Source organism: Euphorbia lathyris, chromosome 8, assembly GCF_963576675.1.
Source record: "Euphorbia lathyris chromosome 8, ddEupLath1.1, whole genome shotgun sequence".
NCBI classification, from domain to species: domain Eukaryota; kingdom Viridiplantae; phylum Streptophyta; class Magnoliopsida; order Malpighiales; family Euphorbiaceae; genus Euphorbia; species Euphorbia lathyris.
This window is the reverse complement of record NC_088917.1, coordinates 77,201,769-77,229,165: the sequence shown is the minus strand read 5'-3', so window position 1 is coordinate 77,229,165 and position 27,397 is coordinate 77,201,769. Positions and strand designations below refer to the sequence as shown.

The following is a 27,397-nucleotide window of genomic DNA, read 5'->3' as shown; positions in this document are numbered from 1 at the left end:
ATATAAAAAAATAGTGATTAATATAAAAAGTTAACTTCAAAAGTTTATCGGGTAAATTATACCCATGGCCATTAAACTTTACTCATTTTAATATTGCGGTCACTGAACTTCAATTCTTAACAGCATAACCCCTGAATTTTACACTTTTTAATACCGGTAGCCACTAAACTTTAACTAATTCCTCAAAATGATTGTTAACGACCTCAAAATGAAAATATTCAAGAACTACTGTTGTTCAGAACGACATCTACCATGAAAACACATTTTTTATTTTTCAAAATTATATTTTTTGGAGATTTCTCTCTCTAAATATTCACTCTCTCTCCTAATCATACAACACATAAATGATCTCAAAAACGAAAATTTTCAAGAATTAAATTTCTTTCAAATATCACTAGCTCTTCAATTTTTTTATTTTGAGACTGTCAACGGTCATTTTGAGATATTGAATGGTCATTGGTGTTAAAAAATTGTGAAGTTAAGTGATCATAATGTTAAGAATTAAAGTTCAATACACACAATGTTAAAATACGTAAAGTTTAGTGGCCATGAGTTTAATTTGCCCAAATTTTATTACCATTACATAAAGTTGGATGAAATAATTAAATAGTATTTATTGGGGAGAATATATATTTTTAAATAAAATAATCATAAAACACTACAAATTTTTGCTTTTAAATTTAAACTAAAATAATGACATAAATAATGAAGGGTCAAATACATGAATATCATAAAGTCAGGTGTTCGTTATGGTTACTTTGTTTTTTACAAAGTACCATTACTTGGTGTGGTTTTCACCATTGGACATCCAATGGTGAAAACCACACCAAGTAATGGTACTTTGTAAAAAACAAAGTAACCATAGCGGGCACTAGATAAGTCATATTTCCAAGTTTAATTCTTGATATATTATTATTCTTTATATAATATGATTTTACATTATAGTTTAAAAATTCTAGATTCTATTTCATAAATTATAAATTTTAAAAAATATATTCTAGACTTCTAATTTATAAATTATAATCCTTAAATATATTAAAAGTACTAATTTTACTAGTTTGACATAATCCAAAATTATGACTTGATATAGTTGTAAATAATTGTTAAAACATGGGCCCTGCTTGGTAAATAGCGTTTTGGGATAAAAAGAGCGGTTTTGACCAACTTTAGATTAACAATTGAAACCGCTGATTGGAGTGTTCGGTGGAGAGAGGTTTGGAAGAGAGTTTTGTGATGAAAACGCTAATTTAGAAAAAGTTCTTAAAAGAAGTTTTTTCAATTAGCGTTTTGGAATATTAAAATTAATGGATTTCTTTAACCCTAATAGATAGACTCCCTCTTTTCCTGCGCTAAAATTAATGTCCTTATTCGTTTTTTTGTACAAACCGCTATTATTAATCAGCTAATTTTTACCAAACAGGTTATACAAATAGTTAGTCAAATCAGCTAATGTAATCATCTAACAACTAACAGCTATAATCAGCTAACAACTAATTCCAAGTAGGGGCATAAATTTCTGTGTAATTTTCCCAATAATAATAATGAATGCAGGATTGGGCCCAAAGGCAAAGAAGAGTGGAAAACGCAAGCCCAAGCCCAAACCCAAAACGCGACATAAAACTCAACAATGGAGCCCTAATCCACTCTACTGTAAATTCGTATCCTTCAGCCGATTCCAATTCTGACACTGGGACGGCTCTTTGTTCTTCTTCTCTCTAGGGTTTTCTGAGGTCAAGCACAATGGTAAGCCGTTTTCCACTTTCCTCTTATTCTGAATCTTGTTTTAGCTGATTTCATGGTTGAATTGTGTTGAGTTTCTTAATTCTTCTCCTTCATTTGCTTTTCCGATTTGGCCGTACTTAAAAGAGTTTTAGCTGCAAATATGATTTGGAGGATTCAGTTTCCTATACTCAATCTCTTGTGATTTCTCTTTGTTTTTGCTCCAAAATAAGTATATTAGGTTAGCAACATTTCTTATCATTTTCGATCTGATAATACTAGTGCTTTTGCTCGATTGTTAATTGCTACAATCATCATGAAAGGTTTAGATGCGTTACTCATTTGAGTTAGCCTTTTGCCATTAGTTAAGAATTTCTTATGCTCCAAAGTTGAATATTTGTTATTTTTCTAAGATGAAGACTAGAGTTATTGGAACTGATATAGCATGAGTAGAAAGAATATAATTCCTAGTAATGGGATGTGTTGCACGGAAACTTTTATTTTTAGTGTTCTGGAAATATTTTAAAGCATTTCACATTTCCTGAAATTTTCAGAATTAAATTAATGTTTATGGCATGTTCGCCAAATCTCTAATCTTTTCCTAGATCATCTTCTACAAGCTTTTAAAATAAAAAATCTCTTTCCCCCTCTATTTTGTGGCTTGTATGTAATTTTTTTTGATGAGGGCGAGCCTTGGCGCAACGGTAAACGTTGTTGTCGTGTGACCAAGAGGTCACGGGTTCGAGTCTTAGGAGCGGCCTCTTGCCAAATAAATTGGCAAGGGATGACTTGCCCCAGTATACCCTTGTGGTGGGACCGCTCCCCGGACCCTCACTCAGCGGGGACGCGTAGTGCGACCGGACCGCCCTTTATGTAATTTTGATTGATGTATATAACCAAGAAATTGAATGTACGTCCTTATTTAAATGATTGTTAATAAAAATTTAAATATGTAATTATATTTTATTATTACACATTTCCCCTATGTACCACTTATCTATATGTTTTTATAAATATGTTTCGGGATTTTCTTTTCGGTTTTCCACAACCATTCTTGTTTCCAGGTAATAGACTGTTGTGCGTAGTAATCTCCAATACTCTTTAATTTATTGTTTGAGGTAATATTCTGAAGCAATTTCAAATGATTGTTTACATTCAGTCAAATGCAACAAAGGGCTATTAGTCGTTCTGGTTCCATATCGAATTGGAAGAATTTTTCTCCCCCATCCATATTTTTGTTGGGAGGAAATGTGTTAATAAAGTAGACACTAGCTTGCTGATGTCTTTTGAAGTGAATAGACTCTTGTCTGTAGTGTTTCCCTTATGATAAGTTGTATTGCATAGGTGAATGTTCCCAAGACTAAGAAAACTTACTGCAAGAGCAAGGAATGCAAAAAGCACACCTTGCACAAGGTTACTCAGTACAAGAAAGGAAAAGATAGCCTTTCAGCTCAGGGGAAAAGGCGTTATGATCGCAAACAGTCAGGATATGGTGGGCAGACAAAGCCTGTCTTCCACAAGAAGGTGAACCCTATGACGCATTTGGTGTCTTCCTTTTCTTTTTTCCTTTTTGGTCTGAGCATTATTGAATTTTACGACACAGAATAGTTGAAGTTAACTGCTTAGGCTTCCATCTAATCCATTATTATCTATTGGGGGAAGCATGCCTAACATTAAATCTGTTTGTAATTTTTGTGCAGGCCAAAACCACAAAGAAGATTGTTCTGAGGCTTCAATGCCAAGGATGCAAGCATGTCTCACAGCATCCAATTAAGGTTTGCCTTGGCTAAAAAGTGTTCTTTATATATTTGCTGTTTGTAGTGGTTTCAAAATGGGTTTGTAGGGGTGTCAAACTCATTATATATATACTACACATGATTAGAGGTGTAAAAGTACATTTGACCCAATTACACGACTCACAATTTTAGTGTTCGGGTTTAGATCAGTAGGTAATGTGTAATTTTTTGATTGACACTGAAATTTTTTGGTTGGGTTAGGGTTGACATACTAAACCAAAAATGACACAAATATTTAAATTAATTGTTACATTTTTCCATGTTTCTATAGTTCACATTTGTTACTTACAAAATGTTATTGGAACATCCTGCATTGTCATAAACATAGTTGTTAGAATTGTACGAGTCGCGAGTCGATTCGTACGATTCGATTCATGAAGAATTCGAGTCGTATCTATGGTACACTCGGAAGCTTCATGAATCGGCCGAGTCACCACTGATTCGGCCGATTCACCGAGTCACCCGAGTCGGCTGATTCAGGCTACCATTTAGAAAAAAAATTCAATTTTTAACAACTTAAAAACATACAGCAGAAGAAGATGACTATTCACTTTACAAAAACAAAAAAAAAAGTACAGAAGTTATGAAACACAAATGGTTTCAATCGGATGGCTCTTCACTTTACAAATTCTGTCTCTACTTTCTTTTATAACTTGATATAATTTCTATTTAGATATTAAAATCGCATTTTTGGACTAATATTTAAAGTTAAATATGGTTAATATTAATTTTTTTATAGCATTTTGAATTTGATCCGACTCTTACGATTCCATTCGATTCACGAGTCCCGATTCGCAAAATGAGATTTCGAGTCACGAGTCGAATCTCGATTTAAACAACTATGGTCATAAACACATTATATGATCCCCAACATATTAATCTAAAAATGGCATAAAAATATTTGAAAATTGTACCATATCCTCTTACATTTTCAAAATTCATCATTAATGTTACATACATGTTAAACTTACTTGTTACGAAATCTACACTCCGGCTTCGACAGATGTAAGAGTGAATTCAATTGTTTGATTCAATAGTTTTTAAACTCAAAGCAACTGACTTCTGCTAGCAATTGATATTGGCGAACACTAACTTAACCTATCTTTACAGTCTTAGATGTTCGATAAGATAAGGGGCTTGCTAATAGGTAAATATGATAAAGTTTTTGGTTTGGGTTACGGTTGACTCATTTTTACACTAACCCGAAATTGACACGACACAGATACGATAATTGCCACCACTACACATGATTATATATGAAATAAATGAAACAGAAATTGTAATAGTGTCAAATACTGTTGTTGTGTTTGATGTGTTGTTTCTGTAAATCGTATTATTGTGTACTCGATGATATTGTAGTGCCTGATGATTGGCTACGTTTTTCTGCAGAGGTGCAAGCATTTTGAGATTGGTGGAGACAAGAAGGGCAAGGGAACTTCACTCTTCTAAATGCTGTTTTTTTTTCTTTCCCAAAATTGTTGATGTACTTGTTGAACTATTTTTCAGGAGCTGGATTTAATCTACAATTTTGTCATTCTCTTTTTCTTTTCTTGTTTTTGGCGATTACTAGACATGTTAATGATATAATTTCTTATTAGTAGCAATTTTAGCGCACTTCATATTAGAATTTGCTATTCTTTCACCTCACAAGCTTTACACTTTGTTGAAACATCAAATAATTCAAAATAATTATTTAGCTATATAAATAGAGTTCAGGGTATAGGGCTACCAAGCTGAACTGAGTGAGTTTTTCCATGTCCAGGTTTGGCTTGTAAAAAATTGACGAGTTTGAACTTGAGTTCAACATTTTGTTAGTGAGCTGCTCATGAGCTGTTTGCGAGTAGCTCATGAATAATTACTTTAATTTAGTTTATGAATTTCGTTCGTGAATAACTAATAGTTATGTTCATTAATTTTATTGATTTGAAATTTCTTTAATCCAAAACTATGCAGTTCTTGAATCTATAAATCCAAAGTTTACATAAAATTACATTATGTTTATCTCTCTCTTTATAAGAATTTATTATTACAATAGTAATTGAACCAAGTTTATTCACTATCGTGTTCATGAAAATTATGATCGAGTTTAATCATGAGCTGGTTCATGAATTTATAATTGAGTTTGCTTGTGAGCTTATGTCGAGTTTCTTCGTATTCGACTTGTTTATAAATTGAACTGAATATGATTGAGCTTTTATCAAACCGAAAACGGACTTAGTTCAGGGAGCAAATGATGTATTAAGCCTTTATTTTACTTTTATCAACATGAGATTACAAAATACAAATGGCTTTCTTGACAATCCATACAAGCAATCTCCACTTCACCAGAAAACTAGTAAGCTTGAGGTCATCCTTTCACCAGATTCTATTGTATAATTGCTTTCAATAACCCCTGTTCAATTGCATTTAATAGCTCATATTTTTATCCAATCACGTTCAATAATCTTAAAACTTATGTAGCGAACGTTTTGACAAGTGACGCGCCTCTATGTTTTTAGATTAAAACAATTTCGCTACTTCAAGAAAACATCTCATTATTCCCTTCATTATACCCTAATTTAACAGGCAAACAATGTGACACAAAGACGCTACGCCTCACCTTACACATTACCTCCATCTCAAGTTAAAAAGAATGACATGTCCTTGATGATCTCTAGCCACCATGCATAAAATTCTGTGTCAATCTCTCAAACTCTGTCGGCAAAAGAGGACCATATCGATAGAATTACTACAAAATCTGTCCCCTATTGTAATTCTGAGCTTACCACTTTCAGCTGTACGTCTCTGTTAGTCTCTATTAGTGATTTATTTATTTTATAGATAAATCTTGTACCTAATAATAATTATCATCTAATAACTCAAATTTAAATCTTCCAAACTGTAAATCATTTTTTTATAAAAAAACATATAATATAAAAAAAATTCAAATTTTAGTACATTTGTACATTCAATAAATATTCTAACGAATCAAAATGATTTTACAAAAAACTTCGTGATGTTCACAGCATCATAATATCATTCGTTTTTCTATCTTTTATTCGTGAAGTAGCGTCTGAGTGCCTCTAAGTTTCTCAAAAGCTGCAGATGCCTTCTCCTTTCTGTGAGTCACAAGTTCTATTCCAACCATTAAACCCCTTTCTCTTACACTGATAGGAAAATACAAAAATACGAGAAAATGAGACATTATTTGCATTACTGCAGCAGTAAGAATTAAACGGAAACATCAATAAGGATCACACTCACACTAGTCTTTACAGGGAGCTCTTATAAAATTGGGGGTTTTTTTTTTATGTAGGGACGAAATTGGTTCACAAGAATAGGAGGATTATTTGAAATGCAATTGGACAATAATAGGAAAATTATTTGAAATTTTTGAAAGTTAAGGGAGACAGTTGAAATTTTGAGCCAAATACAGGGGCAACACATGTATGAGGCCAAAGAAAATACATGAGAAAGATGATGAAAACATGAGTAGGAATCCATATCTGTCTACAATAATGGTGGGAATTTGTATCAACAAGATTATAGGATAAAAATAGAATTATATGTCTAAACTAAAATGGGAAGTTCTAACTTGTTACTTAATGGATCCATGTATACTATTCTTCTTAAATAAGGATTTTTATTACAGAATAAAAAATGGGAAGTTCTAACTTGTTACTAATGACATATATAGAATTGCTCGGATGAGAGATAGGAAGACGCGAGATCTCGGAAAAGTTAAATGTGTGAAGGATGTGGACCAGAAAGTCCTAGTTGGAGATAAGGATATCAAGGAACGATGAAGGTCCTATTTTGATGACTTATTTAATGGAGATCGCCAACAAGATGTTGGAGATATAAGTATCCATCACGATATGATAAATCATGAATGCCTGCGGAGAATTCAAAAGGGTGAAGTCAAAATGGCATTAAGTAAGATGAAGTTGAAGAAAGCAGTAGGACCCGATCCCTATTGAGATTTGGAGATGTTTGGGAGAAAGAGGAATCGAATGGTTGACGACGTTTTTCAACAAAATTTGGAGAAACAATAATATGCCATCAGAATGGAGGAAAAGTATCTTAATCCCTTTGTATAAAAACAAAGGCAATGTCCAAGATTGTGCCAACTATCGGGGAATCAAATTAATGAGTCACACTATGAAACTTTGGGAGTGATCGAACAAAGGCTAAAGAGGACGGTGAAGATCTCAGAAAACCAGTTTGGCTTTATGCCGGGAAGATCAACTATGGAAGCCATCCATCTAATGAGACAATTAATGGAGCACTATCGAAATAAGAAGAAAGACTTGCATATGGTTTTCATTGACTTGGAGAAAGCATATGATAAGGTACCAAGGGAAGTACTTTGGTGGGCCTTGATAAGGAAAGACATTTCGCGAAAATATATTGACATCATAAAGGACATGTATGAGGGATTATGCACGAGTGTACGTACTAGTGTTGGGAAGACTGAAGAGTTTCCTATTACGATTGGAGTGCATCAAGGTTCCGCACTAAGCCCATTTCTTTTTTCCATCGTTATGGATGAACTAACAAGTTAACTTCAAGATGGTATACCATGGTGCATGCTGTTTGCAGATGATATTGTGTTGGTTGATGAGACGAAAGAAGGAGTGGAGAGGAAGTTGGAACTATGGAGACAAACTCTAGAATCTAGAGGCTTTAAGTTGAGTCGAAGTAAGACAGAATATTTGGAGTGTAAGTTTAGCGGCCATAGGAGTAGGGAGGCAGGGACAATCACTTTAGATGGGAGAGTTGTTCAGGCCTCGGATTGCTTCCGGTATTTAGGATCTATTATCCAAACGGATGGAGAAGTAGATGGAGATGTTGCTCATAGGATTAAGCTGGTTGGTCGAAGTGGAAGAGTGCTACGAGTTTCCTTTGTGATCCCGACATGCCTAATAGATTGAAGGGAAAATTCTACCGGACGGCAATTAGACCAGCATTGCTATATGGTACGAAGTGTTGGGCAGTGAAACACTGCCACATCCATAAGATGTCGGTGGCGGAGATGCGTATGTTGAGATGGATGTGTGGTCATACGAGAAAGGACCAGGTGCGTAATGAAATAATTAGGACAAAAGTAGGGGTCACATCTATTGAGAATAAAATGAGAGAAAACCGACTAAGGTGGTTTGGCCATGTGAGACGTAGAGCGCTTGATGCGTCGGTTAGGAGAACCGAAGAGTGACAAAGGGATGTAGTGGTGAGGGGTAGGGAAAGACCTAAGCAAACTTGGAGGAGGGTGATCGAGAGTGATATGAGTTTACTGGGAATTGAAGAAAATATGGTAGTGGATAGGACGGAGTGAAGGGAGCGAATTTGTGTCGCTGACACGACTTGATTTCACGGTTTTATATGATGTTTCATGTTAGCCGACCCCGAATCATTTCGGGACTAAGGCTTTGTTGTTGTTGTAATAAAAAATGAAATATTTGAATAAATCATGAGTAGTATTGTAAATAAAATAGAGATGAAGTATGTGTAGCAAAATTACTAGCATACATCACCTTTTGTTGAGTTGAGTTCATTCAATCTTTTCATCAGCATGCTGCACAGAACAGATTTCACAATCAAACAACGTTTTGGCAATTAACTAATTAAGCCACATAATTTTCATTTACTAAATTAACACAATATACAATTTCTCACCAGTGAAAAAAACACTTAAACATCAACTTCGTCTAAATTGCAATAGGGTTAAATACAACTATCATTGAACTTTAATGATTGTCTCAAAATGGTTACTCAACTTCAATTTGTCTCAATAAAATAGCTACTTCAGCGATTCAATTTGAGTGAGGCCAAGATGAAAGCCACGTCATATTTTCGGTTTTTTTTTTTTTGCTTTTGAAGTTGTCCGAATAACTTTATTGACGTAAAATTCAAAGTTGAATGATTTATTGAGATAAATTGAAATTAAGTGGCGATTTTGAGACTACTATGAATGAAAATTCAGTGGCCAATGGTGTATTTAACCCAGTTGCAATACTATTTAGTTTTGATAGTTCTCGTTTTTTCTTATAGGCTAACGATTTTAATGTGTACATACTTTTTCCATAAATAATGCTTGAATGGTGTTATTAAGGCTGCCCTCCCATTCCCATTCATGTTCCAGTTTCCATTTCGATGATTCCCATATCCCTCTCCATTCCCATTCCCATTCCCATCCCCATCCCCGTTCCGGTTCCCAATACTCGTGTATTCCTGTTTTAACTTTCAATAGCTTTGGTGCAGTTGGAACTTGCTCAGCAAAAATCGTCATGTTGGGGCATCCTGTAACCACCACTTCTTCCAAAGATGGGAAATGGAAATCAAAATTCCCACAGCAGAAGCTTGTGAGGCATGGCAAATCATCGAGTCCTAGGTACTCTAGTTGACTGAACCGAATCTCACATTCCACTCCATCCGATGCAATGGCTACAATTTCTTGCATCATTTTACAATCCTTCACATTCATTCTTTTGAGCTGCACAAGACTCCTAGCTGTTGAAGTAGTAATCAGATTTATCAGCCCATCACACTTTGACACTTCTAAATTTGTTAAATTTTGAAATGACACTGTGGAAGGCACTAGAATCTCCAATCTGTTGCATTCAACTACTTCCAAATCTTCCAAATTCTGAAACAAGGGCACTGGATGGGAATCATCATTGACTAGATACTTAAGCTTTGGCAGATTTGATAGCTTTAATTTTGTTAACAATGCAAGTGACACTGCATCTTTGCTCATTGAGTCTTGAAGGTTTATTTCTTCAATTAAAGCATCACTTAAAGCAAGCTTCTCCAATTTGGGAAAATGTTGAAGGAAATTAGATGGCAAAATTGCATATTCTTCACATTGGAAGCCTGTTAAATCAATGCACTTCAGTCTGTGTAGGAATTCGAGTTGATTGTCGTCATACAGTATACTCTTCAATCTGTTCCATTCCACTTTCAATTCTTCCAGTCCTGGAATTTCAATCTGGAAAACAAAAGACAAAAATATATTTAAAATTGGGCTTATGTTTCAGATAGATGACAAGTGAAAGAAAAGACAAATCTTCAAGAAAACTAACCTTGTTGCCCAGAAACATGCACTCATTGCTTATTGATTCTTGTCCGTTTGGAATTGTTGAAGCAAATAATTCCATATTTGGACATTCAACTACTTCGATCATTTTCAAGGATGGACATTCTAGAAACCCACTTGCAGAATAAAAACTCGACAATTTATCAAAATATTGTAGATTCATGGACTCCAAAGATGGAAAAATTGTTTGATATTCCTGCATTTTTTCCTCCTCTGCTTTTGCAATTATATGTTCCACCAGACTGCAGTTTTTAACTTCAACACTTCGAAGGTTTGGAAGAGTTAAAGCCATTGAGAGATTAAATATAAATGTTAAGTTGCCACAATTGTGAACTTTGAGCAGTTGGAGATTTTCGAAACTCAGAATTTGTTGAGGATCCTTGCTCCACACATGGGTCAACTTTGGCAGATCAACTAAGTGCAGTTCATTTAAATTCTCCATTCTCTCGTCAATTCTAAACTCCGTAGCATATAGTCCTTCCAAATCAAACACTTGTTCGACTAAATCACATTTTTCTACTATTAGTACTTTCAACTCCTTCAAATGCTGAAGTTGATGTGATGATATGGCATTTGAGATCATTGGACACTCATCCACCACCAACCTTTCTAACGAGGAAAATTCTCGAATGCAAATTGGCCACCCCATTTATCTTTCAGCATAGGAAATATTGAAAGTTTGACATCATCTAAATCTTTAAACCCAGCCTAAGAGTGCAAAACAAAACAACATTAATAAGTATATGAAGTAAGACATGAAATACAAGCAAAATGTTCAGTTCAGTTTATGTTAATTTTATAGACCCGACAATTATCGTGTTCCAGTCGTGTTCGTGTTAAAAAGAGTAAACCCAAATCCAATCCAAAAACTTCTGTATCAAAGTCGTTCGGTTTAGTGTCAATTTCGTATCGAGTTTTCGGGTTACATGTAATTTTGTTATGCATGTATATTAATGATAACTTTTAAAAATACAAGAGGATATGATACTATTTTTAAATAGTTTATGTCATTTTTAGATTAATATGTTAATACTAACCATCTAAAAGTCTAAAAATATCATGTTAGATGTAATGTGTTTATAACAATTTAAGAGGTTTGAATCATATTTGCAAGTAATAATTATAATTTTATTATGTTTATTAATTAATTGACATATAAAAACACAAGAGAATATAACAATAATTTTAAATATTTGTGTCATTTCATGTCGTTTTCGGGTTAGTTTATCAACTCTAACCCAATAACCCAAAAATTTAAGTGTCAATTTCATATCAACCCAAAAATGACAAATTACCTACTAAGCTAAACCTAAAAACTGAAATTACGTGTTGATTTCGTGGCGCGTAATCGTGTCGTATGTACTTTTTTCACCTCTACTGTTGCACTTAGAAGAATCCACTATGGCGGTGGACAAGATCTTGATATATATTTACTGATATTTGTGATTATTATTATTCTATAGGAAAAAAAAGTAATGACTAGCTACTTACCATTTTCTTGTATATGTGTTCAATGGTATTGTTGAGGTCTCCTTCCCAATAAAAGTTGTCCTGCCATGCGTCTTCTTTTACACAGTTTAGCAACGGTGTGCTTATGTTTCCAGGACAAAAGACTCTCATGTTGGGGCACTTTTCCAGGACAATTTCCTCCAAACATGGGAATTCGAAAGTGGAATTGCCTAAGGAGAAGCTTCTGAGACTTTGCAGATTAATAAGCTTCAGTGTTTTCATTTTGGTGAAAACAATCTCCTCTGTTGTTTCATCATTTCTGTCTTCTACTATTACCATCAACATCTTGCAAGATTCTACTGTTAACGTCTCAAGTTGCACCAAAGTTTTGGCTACTGATGATGTTATCAAATTTCTCAATTGATTGCATCGATTTGCTTCAAGACTTGTCAGATTTTGGAAGGATGAAGAGGATGATGCCAAATTAATCAATTGAGAATTCTGCCACCATATTTGCTTCAAATGATTAAGATTTTCTAGTTTCAAAGCTCTTATTTGTGGCAGTTTAGTCACAGCTCCTTCCACGTTACCGCTGAGTCCTTCAAATTCAAAGAGCTCTTCAACAGAAGAAACACAGAACCCGAGTTCATTAACATTTGGTAATCTTGAAAGGAAATGAAGAAGACGAACATCTGATTTGGTTGTGGCAGAGTAATATAGCAACTCAAGATTTTTGACATTTGAAAAGAAGTTTACGGGCAATTCAATTTGCAGTATAGCTGTGATGGACCTGATGTCTAATAACAACCATTCCAATTTAGGAAATACCTGCAATATACAAAATCGACTTTATGTTAACCTCTTAATCAAACTTATACATAGAATATCACACGGCCGTCCCCACGCATGGGTAGAAGGGGCACCTGTCCAGGGTCCAACTGATAGAAGAGCTCAAAAATAATATTTAAAAAAATTTAATAATATAGAAATTAAAATTTAAAAATATAACGGTTACGGAAATAATCCTGGCTCTAAACAAATGGCAAAACACATCTAGGGCACAAGGGAGGAAGTGGGCCAAATTTTTTTTATAAAAAAAATATAGAAATTAAAATCTCAAAAGATGCAATGACAATAAATATAATTTAGGTCTAAACAATCTCAGTAAACAAATTTATCACTACATTTCTTAATAATTTTTTGCATATTCATGGAGAAGATGTTTTTTCAGAATGAAATTGTTGCATAATTGTGATGTTAGCATTTGAAATTCTTGAGTTTGTCAAAGTAGAAGATTCTTATCTAAATATTTCAATTGGATTTCAATCCTCCTTATCCGTTATATTTGCGAAAAAAAAAAAATTCAAATTAAAATTATTGAATAACTATTTGAGATCACCAACGTCACAAGAAAGGCTAAATTGTTTAACAATTTTATGTATTTAGAGAAATATGTTAGAGCATATTAATGTCGACACTATTTTTAGTAATTCCGCATCTCAAAATGCTAACAGATAATGTTTTGTATGAGTAAATTGGTTTTTAATATTGTTAATTTGGTAAAAGTAATGCTATTAAACATAATTTAGAACATATAATTAGAATAAATTGTGCTCTGTACTAACCTTATGGCTGAAATGAATAATATTGTGGTCTTGCTTGCCTTCTCCATCTTCCTTTGTCAATTTTGAAATGAATGATTTGATATTTAGACAGTTCCTTATGTCAATCATCTTCAATGATGGACATTCTAAATCACCACTTCCTGAATAAATACTTGAAAACTTTGGCAAACATTGCACATCGATATATTCCAGTGAACCAAGTATCACGTGGGCTACATCCTCTGCTTCCTCTTCCTTTATTATTGTTTCCATCATCTCACAATTTTTCACTACTATGCTTTGGAGTTGAAAGAGGCATGAAGCCATGGACCAAGTAAATGCATATTCCAACTTGCTACAGTTGTTTATTTTCAGCACTGTCAATTTGCTGAAGTCCAAAATGGCCGTAGGAGCCTTGTTGCATAATTGGCTCAACATGGGTAGATTAGCCAGTTGTATTTCATTTAATTGCCATAGTAGTCCAACAGATCTACCTTCAGCAGATAGCCCTTCCAAATCAAAAACTACTTGTACTGACTCACAGTCACTTACAGTAATCTTTCTCAGCCTGTTCAAGAAGTGCAGTTGATTGGCTAATAAAGCTTTTGAACAAATTGCATCTTTCACCACTTCTAGAGATTCTACATTTTGGAAGACACTCCCTTCTTCAAAATGTCCACCAACCTTAATTTCAATACCAAGATATAGCATTATTACATAAAAGGGTGAAAACATTATTACTAATTAATTAAGGGAAGCAAGAATACAAAAATCAGAGTTACATACCCATTCTTTTAAATGGCATGATATAGTTGCATTAAGATTTCCTTCCCACTGTTGTTCACCTTCATATCGTACTCCTCGTAATTTTGGTGTGCTCAACTCTCCGCCACAAAAAAACTTCATTATAGAGCAACCCTTGACATTTACTTCTTCTAACAATGGGAAACTATAGTCGTAATTGCCAGAGCAAAAGCTGTTTAGTCTATGTAAGCCCTCAAGTTTCAAACACTTCAGCTTCTTGAAAACGATCACATCATGCTCTTTGCAGTCTGCATCATCAGTTGCAACAATTTCTTCCATCATATAACAATGACTTACTCTTAATTCCATTAGTTGGACCATAGTTTTGGCTGTTGATGCTGTTACCAAGTTTGTGTCATCTTCCGACACCCTTTAACATTTAGAGTTATTAGATTTTGGAAAGAAACTGAGGATGGTGCTATATTTATCAGATCATCACAGGCAGAAACATTCAAAGTCTGAAGATACTGAAGGATGGGATTGAGTAATGAGCCTTTCTTCATCATGTGCATCAAATTCCTAATCTCATGCAAGTTCAAGTGTTTTAATCTTAGATGATCTCCCTCATCTCCAATTCCTGATAAGAATATCTCATGCCAAGAGCAATTATTTAAGCGAAGCCTTTCCAAAGAGGAGAGTCGTCTAAGGAAACCAAATAGAAAAGGAATAGATTCTTCTTGGCTATACTGTAGGGTAACATTTTTCAGTCTGGAAAACGACTCAACTGAAAAATCACCACTTTGATGTATAGCCCTCAAGCTTTGGTCATCTATTATCAATTCCTCCAAGTTGGGAATAAACTGACCAAAAATAGAAACCATTATATCAAGTCAGCATTAAAAAAAAAAAAAGGGCGGCCCGGTCGCATTACGCGTCCCCGCTGAGCGAGGGTTAATAACATGGGTACCATCTGCAAATCCGTAAAACGACAGTACACCTATTTGTAATTAACCCAAATTTTTTAATAAAAACTACATTTATGCAAACCAAAGTGTATAATTTAAGCTAATTAAAATGATTTTTTTTATATATGAAGTAGCATACTTCTAGGAGGTCAATGTACAAGTATCCGATACTTAGAGTACTAGGTTATGGCCAGGATACTGTATGGGATATAGCTATGAAGTATATTTTTTTTTCCTTTTCTCTTTTAATTAGCGGACACACGTCGGGGATATGCCAGGTATACTTCGGGGATAGTTTTCATAATTAGTTAAGTTGTAGGATTTTTTTAAAATAAACTTTAAAAATACAAGGATTATATGATAAATTAAATAAAGTAATATTAACCCATCACCCACTCACCGTTTGAAACATACAGATATATAAAAAAAATTGAAAAACCCACCCAAATTGTTTTTAGTTTTCTCTCGAACCCTAACTTCCATCTTGTGTAGGTTCTGCTCGATTGAAATCTCGTTCCACTTCTGTTCAACTTCGACATCAAGTAGTTTTAAGTATTAAATGTTTGCTTTTTATGAATTAATGACTTATTAGTTAATATTATAGATATTATTTGTGATTTTATAATGACTTGTGAGTGTTATTTGTGGTTTTATAATCACTTTATGAGTGTATTATTAATTATATATACAATTTGTCGTATCCCCGCTGTACCCGTATCTCGTATTTTTTAGAAACGCCATTTTTCGTACAGGTGAGTACATCAAAATCTCAATTAACTCGATCTTCATAAAATGATCTATGGAATTATAGGTTATTATTAGATTATAATTTTGATTTCAAGGTATTTTAAAAACTCTAGTTTGAATATGACATATGTAAAAAAAGAAAAAAGAAATTGTTTACCTTATCAACAGATGATTTTTTTTTGTTATCATTACAAATATTTTAATGAGAAGATTTTAAATCATTACAAATACTTTAATGGGAATATTTGCTAATCATTAAAAAATATTTTAATAGGAATAAAATTATTATAATTGTAAGTTTATAACGAGAATAACATTTTATGCTCGTCAGTACTTTTAGTAGGGACTCTAGTAATAAAGGAGTCATGAGAGTAATTATTCTCATTAAACACGTATTAGTGACAATATCTATTCTCATTATAAGCTGTTTTTTTGTTTTTGTTTTTTTTTTTTTTTGTAATGTGCGAGTCATGGGTTATTATTAGATTATAATTTTAATTTCAAGGTATTTTAAAGGCTCTAGTTTGAATCCTGATGTATTGAGCTAATTATAAGTAAATTGAAAATCATATATGTAAAACAAAAAACAAAAAAGAAAATTTAGAACTTGTATACCTTATCAACAGAAAACAATGTTTGCTGAAATGCAACATGGTCACTCCCCTCTTCCTGTTTGGACCAAAATTTCATAATTTGATGACAACCATATACTTGCAAACATTTTAAGTTTGGCCACTCAGAGGTATGAGGTTCTTCATACAAACTCCTCATTTCCTTTAAATCACCCAATCGAAGGAAGCTTAATTGAGGAAATACAAAACAAGGGGAGCCTTCTGATCCTTCATCGTTTTCCTTTGCAATTATTACTTCCACATTTTTGCAATCATCAATTTTCAGATCTTGAAGTTTGAGAAGGCCACAAGCTATAGATGCTGGAAATACATATTTCAGATTCCTACACAAGAGGACATGAACCGATAGTAGATTTTCAAAAGTGAAAGCTCCACATGGATCGCTACTCCATAAATATTTGAAGTCCATGCCAGAGACTTGCATTGTCTCCAGGTTGGAGAAAGTGACCTGCAATACATGTATTTAGATCAATTACTACAATACTAATAATTCCCTTTAGATTAACTTCTTTTCTCAACATAAATAATTTTACTAGATGAAAATAGAATTCAAATGAAATCAACAAAAAATTCAAAACATCAAGTAAATCAAATCAAATAAAAAAATTAATTTTACCATAGCGGGCGTTCAAGGAAAACAACCAAATAATTGTATAGAAAAGAAGAGAAGCAAAACATCACCATTTCATTGAAGAAGTATTCTTCCTCGCTCTCATTACTTGATAATCTCGACACAAAATTCTTCATTGCTGTGCATCCATGTATCCTCAATTTTTTGAGCAATGGAAAATCAATTGAATAGCCACCGCTGAATTTTTGTAAATTTGGAAGTACTCCAAGTATAAGAAATTCAAGCTTAGGAAACAAAATCATATTGATGCTCTCTATTTCTTCATCTTTCTTAATCTGTATTATCTCTTCCACAGACTCATTATACCCTAAGTCAAATGTTTTGAGTTGACCAAGACATTTCAGCATTGGAGCTGTAAATACATATTTCAAACACTTACATTCGTCTACCTCCAAGCTTGTTAAATTAGGGAAAGAAACCTGCACATCAAATGTTGTGTTAATATATGAAAAAAAGGAAAACAAAACATCAAATTCGACTAGAAAAAGGGCATACTAGTTCATTAAAAAGCAATTCCATTGGTGCAGTTCCCTCTTTTCTTCTGCAAAAGCCTGTGAGCTTTGGTAGCTTCTCGAGCTTCAAGGAACTCAATTGATTGAACTCTATCACTTTATTGCTGCAATGCTCATCTTCACTTCCTTCACAAACTATAGCTTCCAGGTTTTCACAAGATTTAACTTTAATTTCTCGAAGTTGAAGTAAACATTTGGCTGATGAAAATGAAAAGAGGCTCTTCAATTTATGACAACCATTGATTTTTATGATTAGTAATTCAGCAAAAGACCCCATCACAAGTTGACCACAACAGATCTTCTCCAAGCACATTAATTTTTTCAGATACAACGACTCTAAGATGGGAAAGGCATGACAATAAGGCTGCATTGTCGACTTGATCAGATGTTGAATACTAGAATCATCTTCAATGCGGAGATGCTTCAATTGCGGAAAGCCTTCTGGATCTAGATCATACAATACACTCTCAATTCCCATTGCTTCAGATAAAGATAGATATTCGGTCACTCTCAGCAACTTTTCAATCCCATCCTCCAAAGGAATACCTGCATCGAGCTTTAGCTTTAGCGTTCTTGATCTTTCATCGTTCCCTTTCCAGTTACCCCATTCATCACCTATGGATATTTTATAAGTTCTCAACCTATCAAAGAACCTGCAACCTTGTGGTATCGACTTAGAATTTTCAATTTGTATTTCTAAAGTTGAAAGGTTAGGCAAACTCTCTAGCTCCACAAGGCTCGCATTACCATTGGCGTTCCATCGAACAAAACTGTTAAGCATGTATAGTTCTTCTAACGAGCTCAGTTTTGATAACACATTTTCAGGAATTACTTGGAGATTGGAGCAATTTCTCAAATCTAATTGCTTCAGTTGAGTCAATGCCTCTATTTCTTTAGGCAATTCAATAATCTTCGAGTCTGCAAAACTAAGCAACTCTAGTTGGTTCAACTTTCCGATGGTAGCTACATTATCCAATCGGCATCCATGCAAACACAATGTCTGGAGCTTTGTAAGTGAACCAATTGATACAGGAAGAGGCATCAGACGCATACCGGAAAAATGAATAACCTTCAAATTTTGGATCCTTTCATAAAAGGAATCCGGCATTTTTAGAGAAAGATCTTCTGTGAAAAGTAAAAATAATTCTGCCTCTGGACAATTCAGGTCTACAGGAAGCTCCCGAGCATCAGAATACGGAAGAGATATTCTGGTGCAGTCTTGGTTTGGCCAGTCTCTCAATCTAACCTCACCTGTACCGATAAAAGCATGTTGCACTCTAGATGCAATTGAAAGAGCAGTATCACGAACAACATCATGCATTTTGACAAATCCAATCATGTCTCCATCCAGCAACAAACTCTTAGCCTTAAGTTTATTGATCAAGGTTAGCACTTTGTCCCTTCCGCCTTCAATTGTACGAATGTGCTTAAATAAACCCAACCCTATACTGTGAATCAACAAGTACTGGATCCGGATATTAGATTGCCCAAACAGAGCACAAAGCAAGAAAAATGACTTCATTTCCTCTCCGGGTAGACTCTCATAGCTGAACTCAAGGACTTTGTACACTCTTCCATATATTTCTTCATCGCTAAAGGTAGACAGCTGACTTAGCTTATCATTCCATTCATAAGAATCTTTATTCTGTAAATCCGTGGCAACTAGTTGAATCAAAAGAGGTAACCCTGCACATTTTTTTGCAATTTTAGTTGCTATGGCATGGAATTTTGCATCTTTAGCCTCGACTACAGACATTTCAAACAACTTTAACGTCTCCTCATCTTTTAGAGCTTCAAGTGGGAATAGTTTTTGTGCACGCATCTCACTAGATAATAGATCTCTATTCCTCGAGGTAAGCATTATTTTGCAACCCTTAGATGCATCCCCATAAGGAATTCCGACAGCATTCAAATCAAGCTTTTGCCAAAGATCATCAAGAATGATGAGTACTTTGGAGTTCTCCAACCTCTTATGAAGTACACCTGCTCTTCCCGGGAGTCCCTCAACATCAAATTTCAGGCCTAAGAAATCAGCAATCTCCACCTGAATCCGTCTGAATTCTGGAGTCTGAGAAACAGCAACCAGCACCACAGTCTCAAACATCTTTTCTGCTACTGCTTTTCCTTGGACCTCCTTTGCTAGTGTGGTCTTACCGATGCCTCCCATACCATAGACCCCTATTATATTCAGATTAGGATCTCTCAAAGCATCCATAATTTGGTTGAGCATCGACACCCTTGAAGGCAGGGCTTCGCGGCTGTACACAGAAGGCACGAGTATCGGTTGAGGAGGGAGTGGGAAGGAAACTTGATCTAGTCCTTGTTCATTTCGAAGCTTCTCGATCCCTGAAGCTTTCTTGTCTGCTTTCTTGCTCAGCTGATAGCGAGTCTTGAAGTTGGGACATAATCCCACCAAGCACCTTTTCTTTGCTTCTTCTTTTCCTTGCACAAGTTCCTCAGCATCTCCAATAGCTTTCTCCGCATTGCTTAACCACTCCGTAACATTCTCATAGATCTCTTCACCGTTACGAGTAGCATCATGAACGGAGTGCTGCAACCTGTCTTTCCTGTTCTTCAATTGCTGAACCTCATCCTGGAGAGTTTGGACTTTGGTGTTGCAGTTGAAAGCATAGGCAATGTGTCGTGCGGCAGGCTTAACAATGTATTGTTTGATGGGATCTGTAATTAAGTTGCCCAAAACTGAAAGAATGGAATCCAGAACCATTTTATCTATCAAAAGAGACAATGAATGGAGATCAAAGAAAAGTAACTGGAAAGTGAATACAGAAGAGAGAGAGAGAGAGAGAGAGAGATTTGGAAGATAGAAAGGGAAGAAAGTAGTAGAAATGATCTGATGAGAGACGAAAGTAAAGACTACTGGCTAATGAAGAAGAGTTTCAGTAGATAATCAGTATAAATACAAGTGTCAGGGTTTTCTAACCTATTCCAATAGATGCTTTACCCTTTTTTTAACTTTTTTCATTGTTATTTAATTAGTTATTAAGTTACCTATTTAGTATAAATACAGCAGAAACACAGTTACAGAAAAACTGTGTAATAACTACTTCCTACAAATCAGTGATTTAATAACCACTGTAACTGATTAAAATCATACAAATAAAAAATATAGGATAAGATAGCAGTTAGCAAAGCATAAATTTAACACTCCTCCTTGCTTTAGTTACTGCAAACTCTAAGTTTTTTCTTAAGGAACTCTAAAGAAACATTTGTGTTCTGTTTTTTTTTTTTATAATGAGATCTGCAACTGTGCGCTGTGGACATGAGTTTTTGGACAAAAATGACTCAAGTAATTTCTTCTCATGCTCATCAATCTCATCATAATCACCAAACTGAGTTTGAGTTCCAAAGAAACTATTAAAATTGTGAAAGTCCCCTTCTTCATCTTCTTTTTTATCGTTGGCATTTTCTTCTTCAGCTAAAACAAAGGCAGTAGTGCAAGTAGGATTTTTCTCCTCAGCCTCCTCTTGAATTTCCTTCTGCTGAATCAGCGCCTCTTTCAAATTTTTTGAACTCAAACCTGATGAGATCATCTTTTCACAGACTTCTGAATTAATTTGTGTGTCAGTAAACACTTTTTGCTCCTCCTTCAATGGATTCAATGCAAAGATCTTGCCTTTCATCTTCACTTTGAAGACATCTTTGTCCGCTGAATCCTTTATGATGCAGTGATTTGTTTCAAATAAATCTTTGAAATCCTTCTCAAGAAGTTGGCCAACACTTAACAAATTATGACTTATGTTAGGCACAAATAATACATCTTTGATTATTTTTGTACCTGAAGTACTCTTAATAGCCATTGCACCTTTTCCCTTCACTGGAATGTATTCTTCATTTCCAATTCTGACTTTGGAAACTGCTGATGTATCTAGCTCTTTGAACAAAGCACGATCATAAGTCATATGGTTCGTACATCCGCTATCTACAAGCCAATTATCACTTGAATTTCCAGGAGCAAAACATGAAGCCACAAAAAGATACTCATCTTCTTCGTGATCAGCAATTTGAGCAACATTTTTCTGTTGAGTGTTGCTTTTGCAAATCTTTTGATGATGTCCCATCTTCTGGCACTTCTCACATTGTTGATCTGGTCTTCTCCAACATTTAAAAGGTGGATGACCTTGCTTCCCACAATGATGACAACGAGGAAAGTCAGATTTATTCTTCTTGTACTTCATCCCTTTTTCTCCCTGACTAGATTGACCCTTTGCAAATAATGCACCTTCAACAAAATTCTCAAACCTTAAAAGTCTCCTCTACTCTTGTGCCTGCAAAGCGTTCAACAACTCTGCCACACTAATTTCTGACAGATCCTTAGTGTTTTCCAAAGAAGAAATGGTTGCTTCAAACCTTTCAGGAACAGTGACAATAAGCTTTTGAGCTAATCTAGAATCAGGAAATTCAGTACCGAGTAATCTTACTTTGTTAGCAATGCTAATCAATTTGTCCGAATACTCTTTGGCAGTTTCTGAATCCTTTATCTTTTGAAATTCAAATTCTCTGATCAAGTTAAGAGAGCCTTCATTCCCTTGATCTTCTCATCTCCTTCAAATTCCTTTTTCAAGAAATTCCAGACTTCAAAAGCTTATTTCATTGTCATGATTCTGATAAAGATATCAGATGAGACTGCAGCAAATAACGTAGCCATGGCCTTCGAGTTTCTTGATTTCTTCTCCTTGTGATTTTTTATCTGCGCCATAGTTGGATTCTTGGACAATGGAGGAACTTCATAGTCCTCTTCAATAGCTTCCCAGAGATCATTAGCCTCTACATGTGCTTCCATCCTTGCTGCCCAAATATGATAGCCTTCATCATTGAAAACATGTGGTGCTAATGCAGTAAATGGAGTTTGTGACAAATCCATAAAGAAGAAGAGAAAAAGAAACAATAACAAATTCACAAGTCCCTCAAGAAGAAAGCTCTGATACCATTTGTTTGAAAATGAATGAAATGATTTTATAACAACACAATTTGTTGTGTAAAGTATATTTATTATTGATCTGATACTCAATTTAAATACAGCAGAAACATAGTTACACAAAAACTGTGCAATAACTACTTCCTACAAATCAGTGATTTAATAACCACTGCAACTGACTAAAATCATATAGATAAAAAATACAGGATAAGATAGCAGTTACTAAAGCATAAATTTAACAGTAATTTACCTAATATTAAGCCAAGCATTGTTATGGTAAGCATAGGTATGTAATTTAGCTTAAAAAAGAGTGAGGTCGAATAAAAATCAATGTGTTTTTATGTTTTATTAAATCGGTATGTGTAACAACATTTTTGTCCAAACAGGTGAACAGAAGATGATTGAGGTTTTTCCTTTTACTAAAAATAAGGATCTCAAAATTAAATTGAGTGTTGAGAACCTCAAAATTGAAAAATTCAACGAATTGATGGTATTCTAATCCACTTTAATTCTTCAACTTTTAAAGTTTGTGGGAGGCAGTTGCTCATTTCTTCTACTTCCTTTTGGCGGATCATCAAACAATCGCCTATTCAACGGCAGATTGAGCCCAAACGCCGTGTGGCTAATCGTTGCATCAACTATATTTCCTGGTTGCGCCATGAATGATGATTGGAGCCTAAATTGTGGTCTTATTATGGCGTTTTCCCAATTGGTTTCGTTGTTTGGTTTGGTCCTCGGGGTCATCGAAGGGGTGGTATAATTCCTGTTGTTGGTCCGTCAACAACCGGGTTTTCCAACAATGGGCTTAAACGGTTCGTAGCTTCCACGCTATAATTCTTCTCCACAAGATCTAGAATTTGATTGTCAAAAGTCTTTAGTGACATTTCGAAAGCATATTGAATGAGACGAGGAGAATTATTCCTTTGGTTAATAGGGATAGCAGGATTGTTCTTACTGAAACTAGAATGGTGAGTGGAGGAGTGGTCCCCTGATAAATGCAAAATGTGTATACTATTCGTAGCAATTTTGGACATAAAAAGAACAATAATATAACATATCGTTCTCATAATATATGTTTTCCTCATATTGTTTGTGATACAGCAGCTGCATGTTCGATAGAAGAATCCACACCGTGAACAAGCAGGAAATGAGTGCAGAAAGCACAAAACAAGAGAGAGAACAAGAACTCGCGGGTGCAGCTTGTATCCAAAACTTTGTAGATCAATAATCCCTAAAATCATTAAGACCTTTCCTGAAGAAGAGTTAATGCTGGAGGCAGAACAACCATCCCTCACAGAAGAAATCATCAAGCATGGGCGGACTGTTGTGCTGCAGACTGTTCCTGACTGTCAGAACAATCTCCCAGACCATATCTTTCTTATTTTATTTTATTTTGAATAATTATTTCTGGACAATTTCAGGCTATTTAAGGAACCCTCATTTTGTATGTTGATCATTCAGATTCTTGGATCTGAACCTTAGCTTTGTAACTTTGTTTTATGTGTTCAATGAATTGTTGTTTTCTTCATTATAACTTTGTCTTGCCTCATTTAATCATGAGTGAGTAATTCATTAAACAGGTATGTGGCGGAGCAGAAACAGGTAAAAGGGCATGTTAACTTCCCTTTAAACTCATTAAGTATACTGGGCTTGGGTGTTTAATGAGTAATTAATGCTAAATAGGACTAGCTAACATGTTTCTTAGCAGAGCAACTACGAGGAGACTCTCTTTGCAAAGCTGAACTTTCATTGAGCACATTTAATTATAAAACGGAGATGTAATTAATTAAATGCATGGTTATCAAAACCGGACCGGTCAAAGAACCGGAAAAGACAAAGGGTCAAGGGTTAGAGGTTCAATCCGGGTTTAACCGAGGTTCAACCGGTATTAAAAAATTATGTAAAAAACAATATTTTATCCAAATTTTAACTTATAAAAATTATATAAATAAAATTAAAAACATTAAATTTATAATCCAATCATGAATTAAAAATATAATAGTCAGTGTGGTTCGGTTATCAAAACCATGATTAAATGTTAAAGGTTTTAGTTGTTCGAATTAAATGCTTTCCTCTTCTTAAATTTTAGAGGCATATCGATTCCAAGGAGACTTATTTTGATTGTCTTTAAAGAAAGTTGAGAACAAGGGACACCTGACTCAACCGATTTTTATGAAGATAACCTGTTTCTACTTAATGAACAAGGAGTGAAGTGCTTATTCTATATCATTTCTGTGCATATTGTATACATGTTCTTCCCAAATCTGAAATCAAACTTCTTTTCAACTTGCTTTATTATTTTCTTTTGTCAAATCAAACACCAACTCAACTTAAGTGATAAGTTACTCTCTTAAACTTGACTACACTTATCCTCATAAGTATTAATATTTGCTTGTTCTATCCTCGTGGAGACAATATCTTACTTATCACTTTATTACTTGTACCTAGTGCACTTGCTAGTGTTTGCATTGTAGGATAACAAGTTTTTGGCGTTGTTGTCAGGGATAGGAAAGCCAATCATAATACTTCTAAAGTGTAATAGTCGGTTTTGTTGAAACACCTTTCCACATGATTTTGATTTGACAAAATTATTTAAGTAAAAATCTCCATGATAAAAAATATTCCAACACGGTTAAATTTAATTGCTTTGATTTAATTGTACTAATGTGTTTGTTCAATGCTGAGTAAATTGATTCATAAGCATCAAGTCAGCAGCAAATGATTGATCAACTTGGAAGATAAAGTATGTACATTTCTGAAATATTCAAAAGCTACAGAAATCTATCTGGAAGACTTTTCGAGAAAGAGCATGGACTGTTTGACGTCAACAAAAAAACAAACCTGGCGTCTGATGAAGTCAGAAAATATGATTGGCCTGCAGCACTGAGCGTTGATCAAATGATGACGAAAGAAGACTATTTCCCCACAAAGGCTATGCCGGGATGCAAATAATTGATAGCTCAGAAATCACTATAAATAGGCCACTTCAAGACATGAATCATTGCAGATCTTCATCAAGTCAAACTATTGATACAATACAAATTAGAAGCTCTGTCTGAAAAGAAAAAAAACAAGCTCTTACACCAACTCCTATTATTGTGTAAAAGTCTAGAGTGATTTATTCATCTAAAGTGTTCTTTATTATGTTAAGAACAATTACTTTATCATTTGAAAAGGTTAGATAAGAGAGGCTGAGTACTCGGTTATAGTACTCACTGGTAGAGATAGGATTGAGTAGAGGAATAGAGGAAGGTACTCTTGCATACTCAGTTGCTATTATAAACGGTTAGTGCTCTACCTTTAAAGAGCTCAGTAGAGGATTCAAAAAGCTCGGAAGGATTTCCGGAGACTAGACGTAAGCGGAGAGACCGAACCAGGATAAGTCTGCTGAGTAACTTCTAACTCTTTATCTACTTATACTTATATTGCTTGCTAAATATTACTCAACAAAACAATAACTTGCATAAGCTGAGTTGAGTAATCTAGGAGTTGAGTTGGAAATAGACCAAAGTGTTGCTTCCTAACTCAAGGTAGAAATAGCTCTAGTCAGCAGTTGACTAAAGCTATCTCAAATCCTACTCAGCCGTGCTGACCTAAAGACTGAGTTAAAGTATTAAAAGATTACTAAGCCATCATTAACTTAAAAATTTATAATAGTTCTTAACCCCCTCTTGGAACTAATACTGTCACGTTACACGGGACCAACAAGTTATAGTGTGCAGGGTTCTAATTGTTCTATTTACTTGTTCCTAGCGTATGCGAAGAACATGTGTGCCACTTATTCCATTTGATCCTGAAATCGAAGCAACTCTCAGACGAAGAAACGTCGTCAGGAGAATAAGAACAATGCAAAGGCTGACGGAACCAAATCAGCCTAGAATAGAACAACACCCTGAAGCTGAAAGGCAACCGAAGGAACCTGAACCAAAACAACCGGAGAATAGGGAGGAACAGCAAAGCGATAACATGGACGAAGAAAAACAGCATGTTGATCCCCCACTCAGGATGAAGGAATACTCAAATCCATCAACAGAAGGCCACTCATCCTGCATAGTAATCACTGATGAAGGCAACAACCTCTTTGAAGCAAAAGTCTTCATGATTCAAATGCTCCAAACAGTTGTTCAGTTTGGATGGCTACCAAATGAAGACCCAAATTCTCAAATCCAAGACTTTGTCATAATGTGCAACACATTCAGAACAAATCGAGGAGTATCAAATGATGTCATTTGACTCAAATTGTTCCCCTTTTATCTGAGAGACAAAGCCAAATGCTTGATCAAAACCTTCAACCAGGCTCCATAAGCACATGGGATGCCATGGTAAATGCCTTTCTCACCAAATATTTCCCACCAAGGCAAGCCATCAAATTACAAAATGTCGTATCCCATTTTTCACAACAAGAAAATGAGTCTTTATCTGAAGCCTGGGAACGATACAAAGACCTACTGCGGAAAGTTCTGAACCACAAAATCCCTATGTGGATGCAAACCCAAACTTTCTATCACGGTCTTATCAACATGCACAAGATGCAACTAGAATCAGTAGCAAATGGGGATCCTGAAGAACTTGAGCCAGAAGCATTGT

General features: G+C 34.8%; 3 protein-coding genes across 6 annotated transcripts; 1 reads left to right on the top strand and 2 right to left on the bottom strand.

The window, feature by feature from the left end:
• Positions 1–1,614: 1,614 nt before the first annotated feature.
• On the top strand, positions 1,615–5,157 carry LOC136203584 (large ribosomal subunit protein eL42-like). The gene is made up of 4 exons (XM_065994778.1): positions 1,615–1,743; positions 3,064–3,243; positions 3,420–3,494; positions 4,905–5,157. The coding sequence occupies exons 1-4, from the start codon at positions 1,741–1,743 to the stop codon at positions 4,962–4,964; spliced, it is 318 nt and encodes a 105-aa protein (XP_065850850.1). The 5' UTR covers positions 1,615–1,740; the 3' UTR covers positions 4,965–5,157.
• Positions 5,158–6,526: 1,369 nt separating this feature from the next.
• LOC136202854 (putative disease resistance protein At1g63350) lies at positions 6,527–14,768 on the bottom strand. 3 transcript variants are annotated; one of them, XM_065993783.1, is made up of 5 exons: positions 12,082–12,222; positions 10,577–11,298; positions 9,571–10,482; positions 9,029–9,069; positions 6,527–6,661 (listed from the first exon to the last, which is right to left on the bottom strand). In XM_065993783.1, the coding sequence occupies exons 2-4, from the start codon at positions 11,237–11,239 to the stop codon at positions 9,046–9,048; spliced, it is 1,599 nt and encodes a 532-aa protein (XP_065849855.1). In that variant the 5' UTR covers positions 11,240–11,298; positions 12,082–12,222; the 3' UTR covers positions 6,527–6,661; positions 9,029–9,045. The 3 variants fall into 3 exon arrangements, with proteins under 3 accessions (XP_065849855.1, XP_065849856.1, XP_065849854.1); XM_065993782.1 differs by lacking the exons at positions 6,527–6,661; positions 9,029–9,069; positions 9,571–10,482 and adding exons at positions 13,665–14,327; positions 14,430–14,768 and having other exon boundaries at positions 11,051–11,298; positions 12,082–12,867; XM_065993784.1 differs by lacking the exons at positions 6,527–6,661; positions 9,029–9,069 and having other exon boundaries at positions 9,098–10,482.
• Positions 14,769–14,788: 20 nt separating this feature from the next.
• LOC136202853 (probable disease resistance protein At4g27220) lies at positions 14,789–20,753 on the bottom strand. Of its 2 annotated transcripts, none has more exons than XM_065993780.1 (4): positions 17,858–20,753; positions 17,413–17,781; positions 16,715–17,179; positions 14,789–15,247 (listed from the first exon to the last, which is right to left on the bottom strand). In XM_065993780.1, the coding sequence occupies exons 1-4, from the start codon at positions 20,597–20,599 to the stop codon at positions 14,789–14,791; spliced, it is 4,035 nt and encodes a 1,344-aa protein (XP_065849852.1). In that variant the 5' UTR covers positions 20,600–20,753. The 2 variants fall into 2 exon arrangements, with proteins under 2 accessions (XP_065849852.1, XP_065849853.1); XM_065993781.1 differs by having other exon boundaries at positions 14,863–15,024.
• Positions 20,754–27,397: the final 6,644 nt, after the last annotated feature.

Excerpts from the sequence above, each read along its gene's own strand:
- LOC136203584 (XM_065994778.1), top strand. Across the intron at positions 3,244-3,419 it reads AGCCTGTCTTCCACAAGAAG|GCCAAAACCACAAAGAAGAT; the intron begins GTGAACCCTATG and ends ATTTTTGTGCAG. Across the intron at positions 3,495-4,904 it reads TCTCACAGCATCCAATTAAG|AGGTGCAAGCATTTTGAGAT; the intron begins GTTTGCCTTGGC and ends GTTTTTCTGCAG.
- LOC136202854 (XM_065993782.1), bottom strand. The coding sequence starts at position 14,768 with ATGGTCCAACTAATGGAATTAAGAGTAAGTCATTGTTATATGATGGAA. Across the intron at positions 14,328-14,429 it reads CATGCCATTTAAAAGAATGG|GTTGGTGGACATTTTGAAGA; the intron begins GTATGTAACTCT and ends ATTGAAATTAAG. Across the intron at positions 11,299-12,081 it reads AACACATATACAAGAAAATG|GCTGGGTTTAAAGATTTAGA; the intron begins GTAAGTAGCTAG and ends TTGCACTCTTAG.
- LOC136202853 (XM_065993780.1), bottom strand. The coding sequence starts at position 20,599 with ATGGTTCTGGATTCCATTCTTTCAGTTTTGGGCAACTTAATTACAGAT. Across the intron at positions 17,782-17,857 it reads AATTGCTTTTTAATGAACTA|GTTTCTTTCCCTAATTTAAC; the intron begins GTATGCCCTTTT and ends TTTGATGTGCAG. Across the intron at positions 15,248-16,714 it reads CATTGTTTTCTGTTGATAAG|TTTATTCCCAACTTGGAGGA; the intron begins GTATACAAGTTC and ends ATTTTTGGTCAG.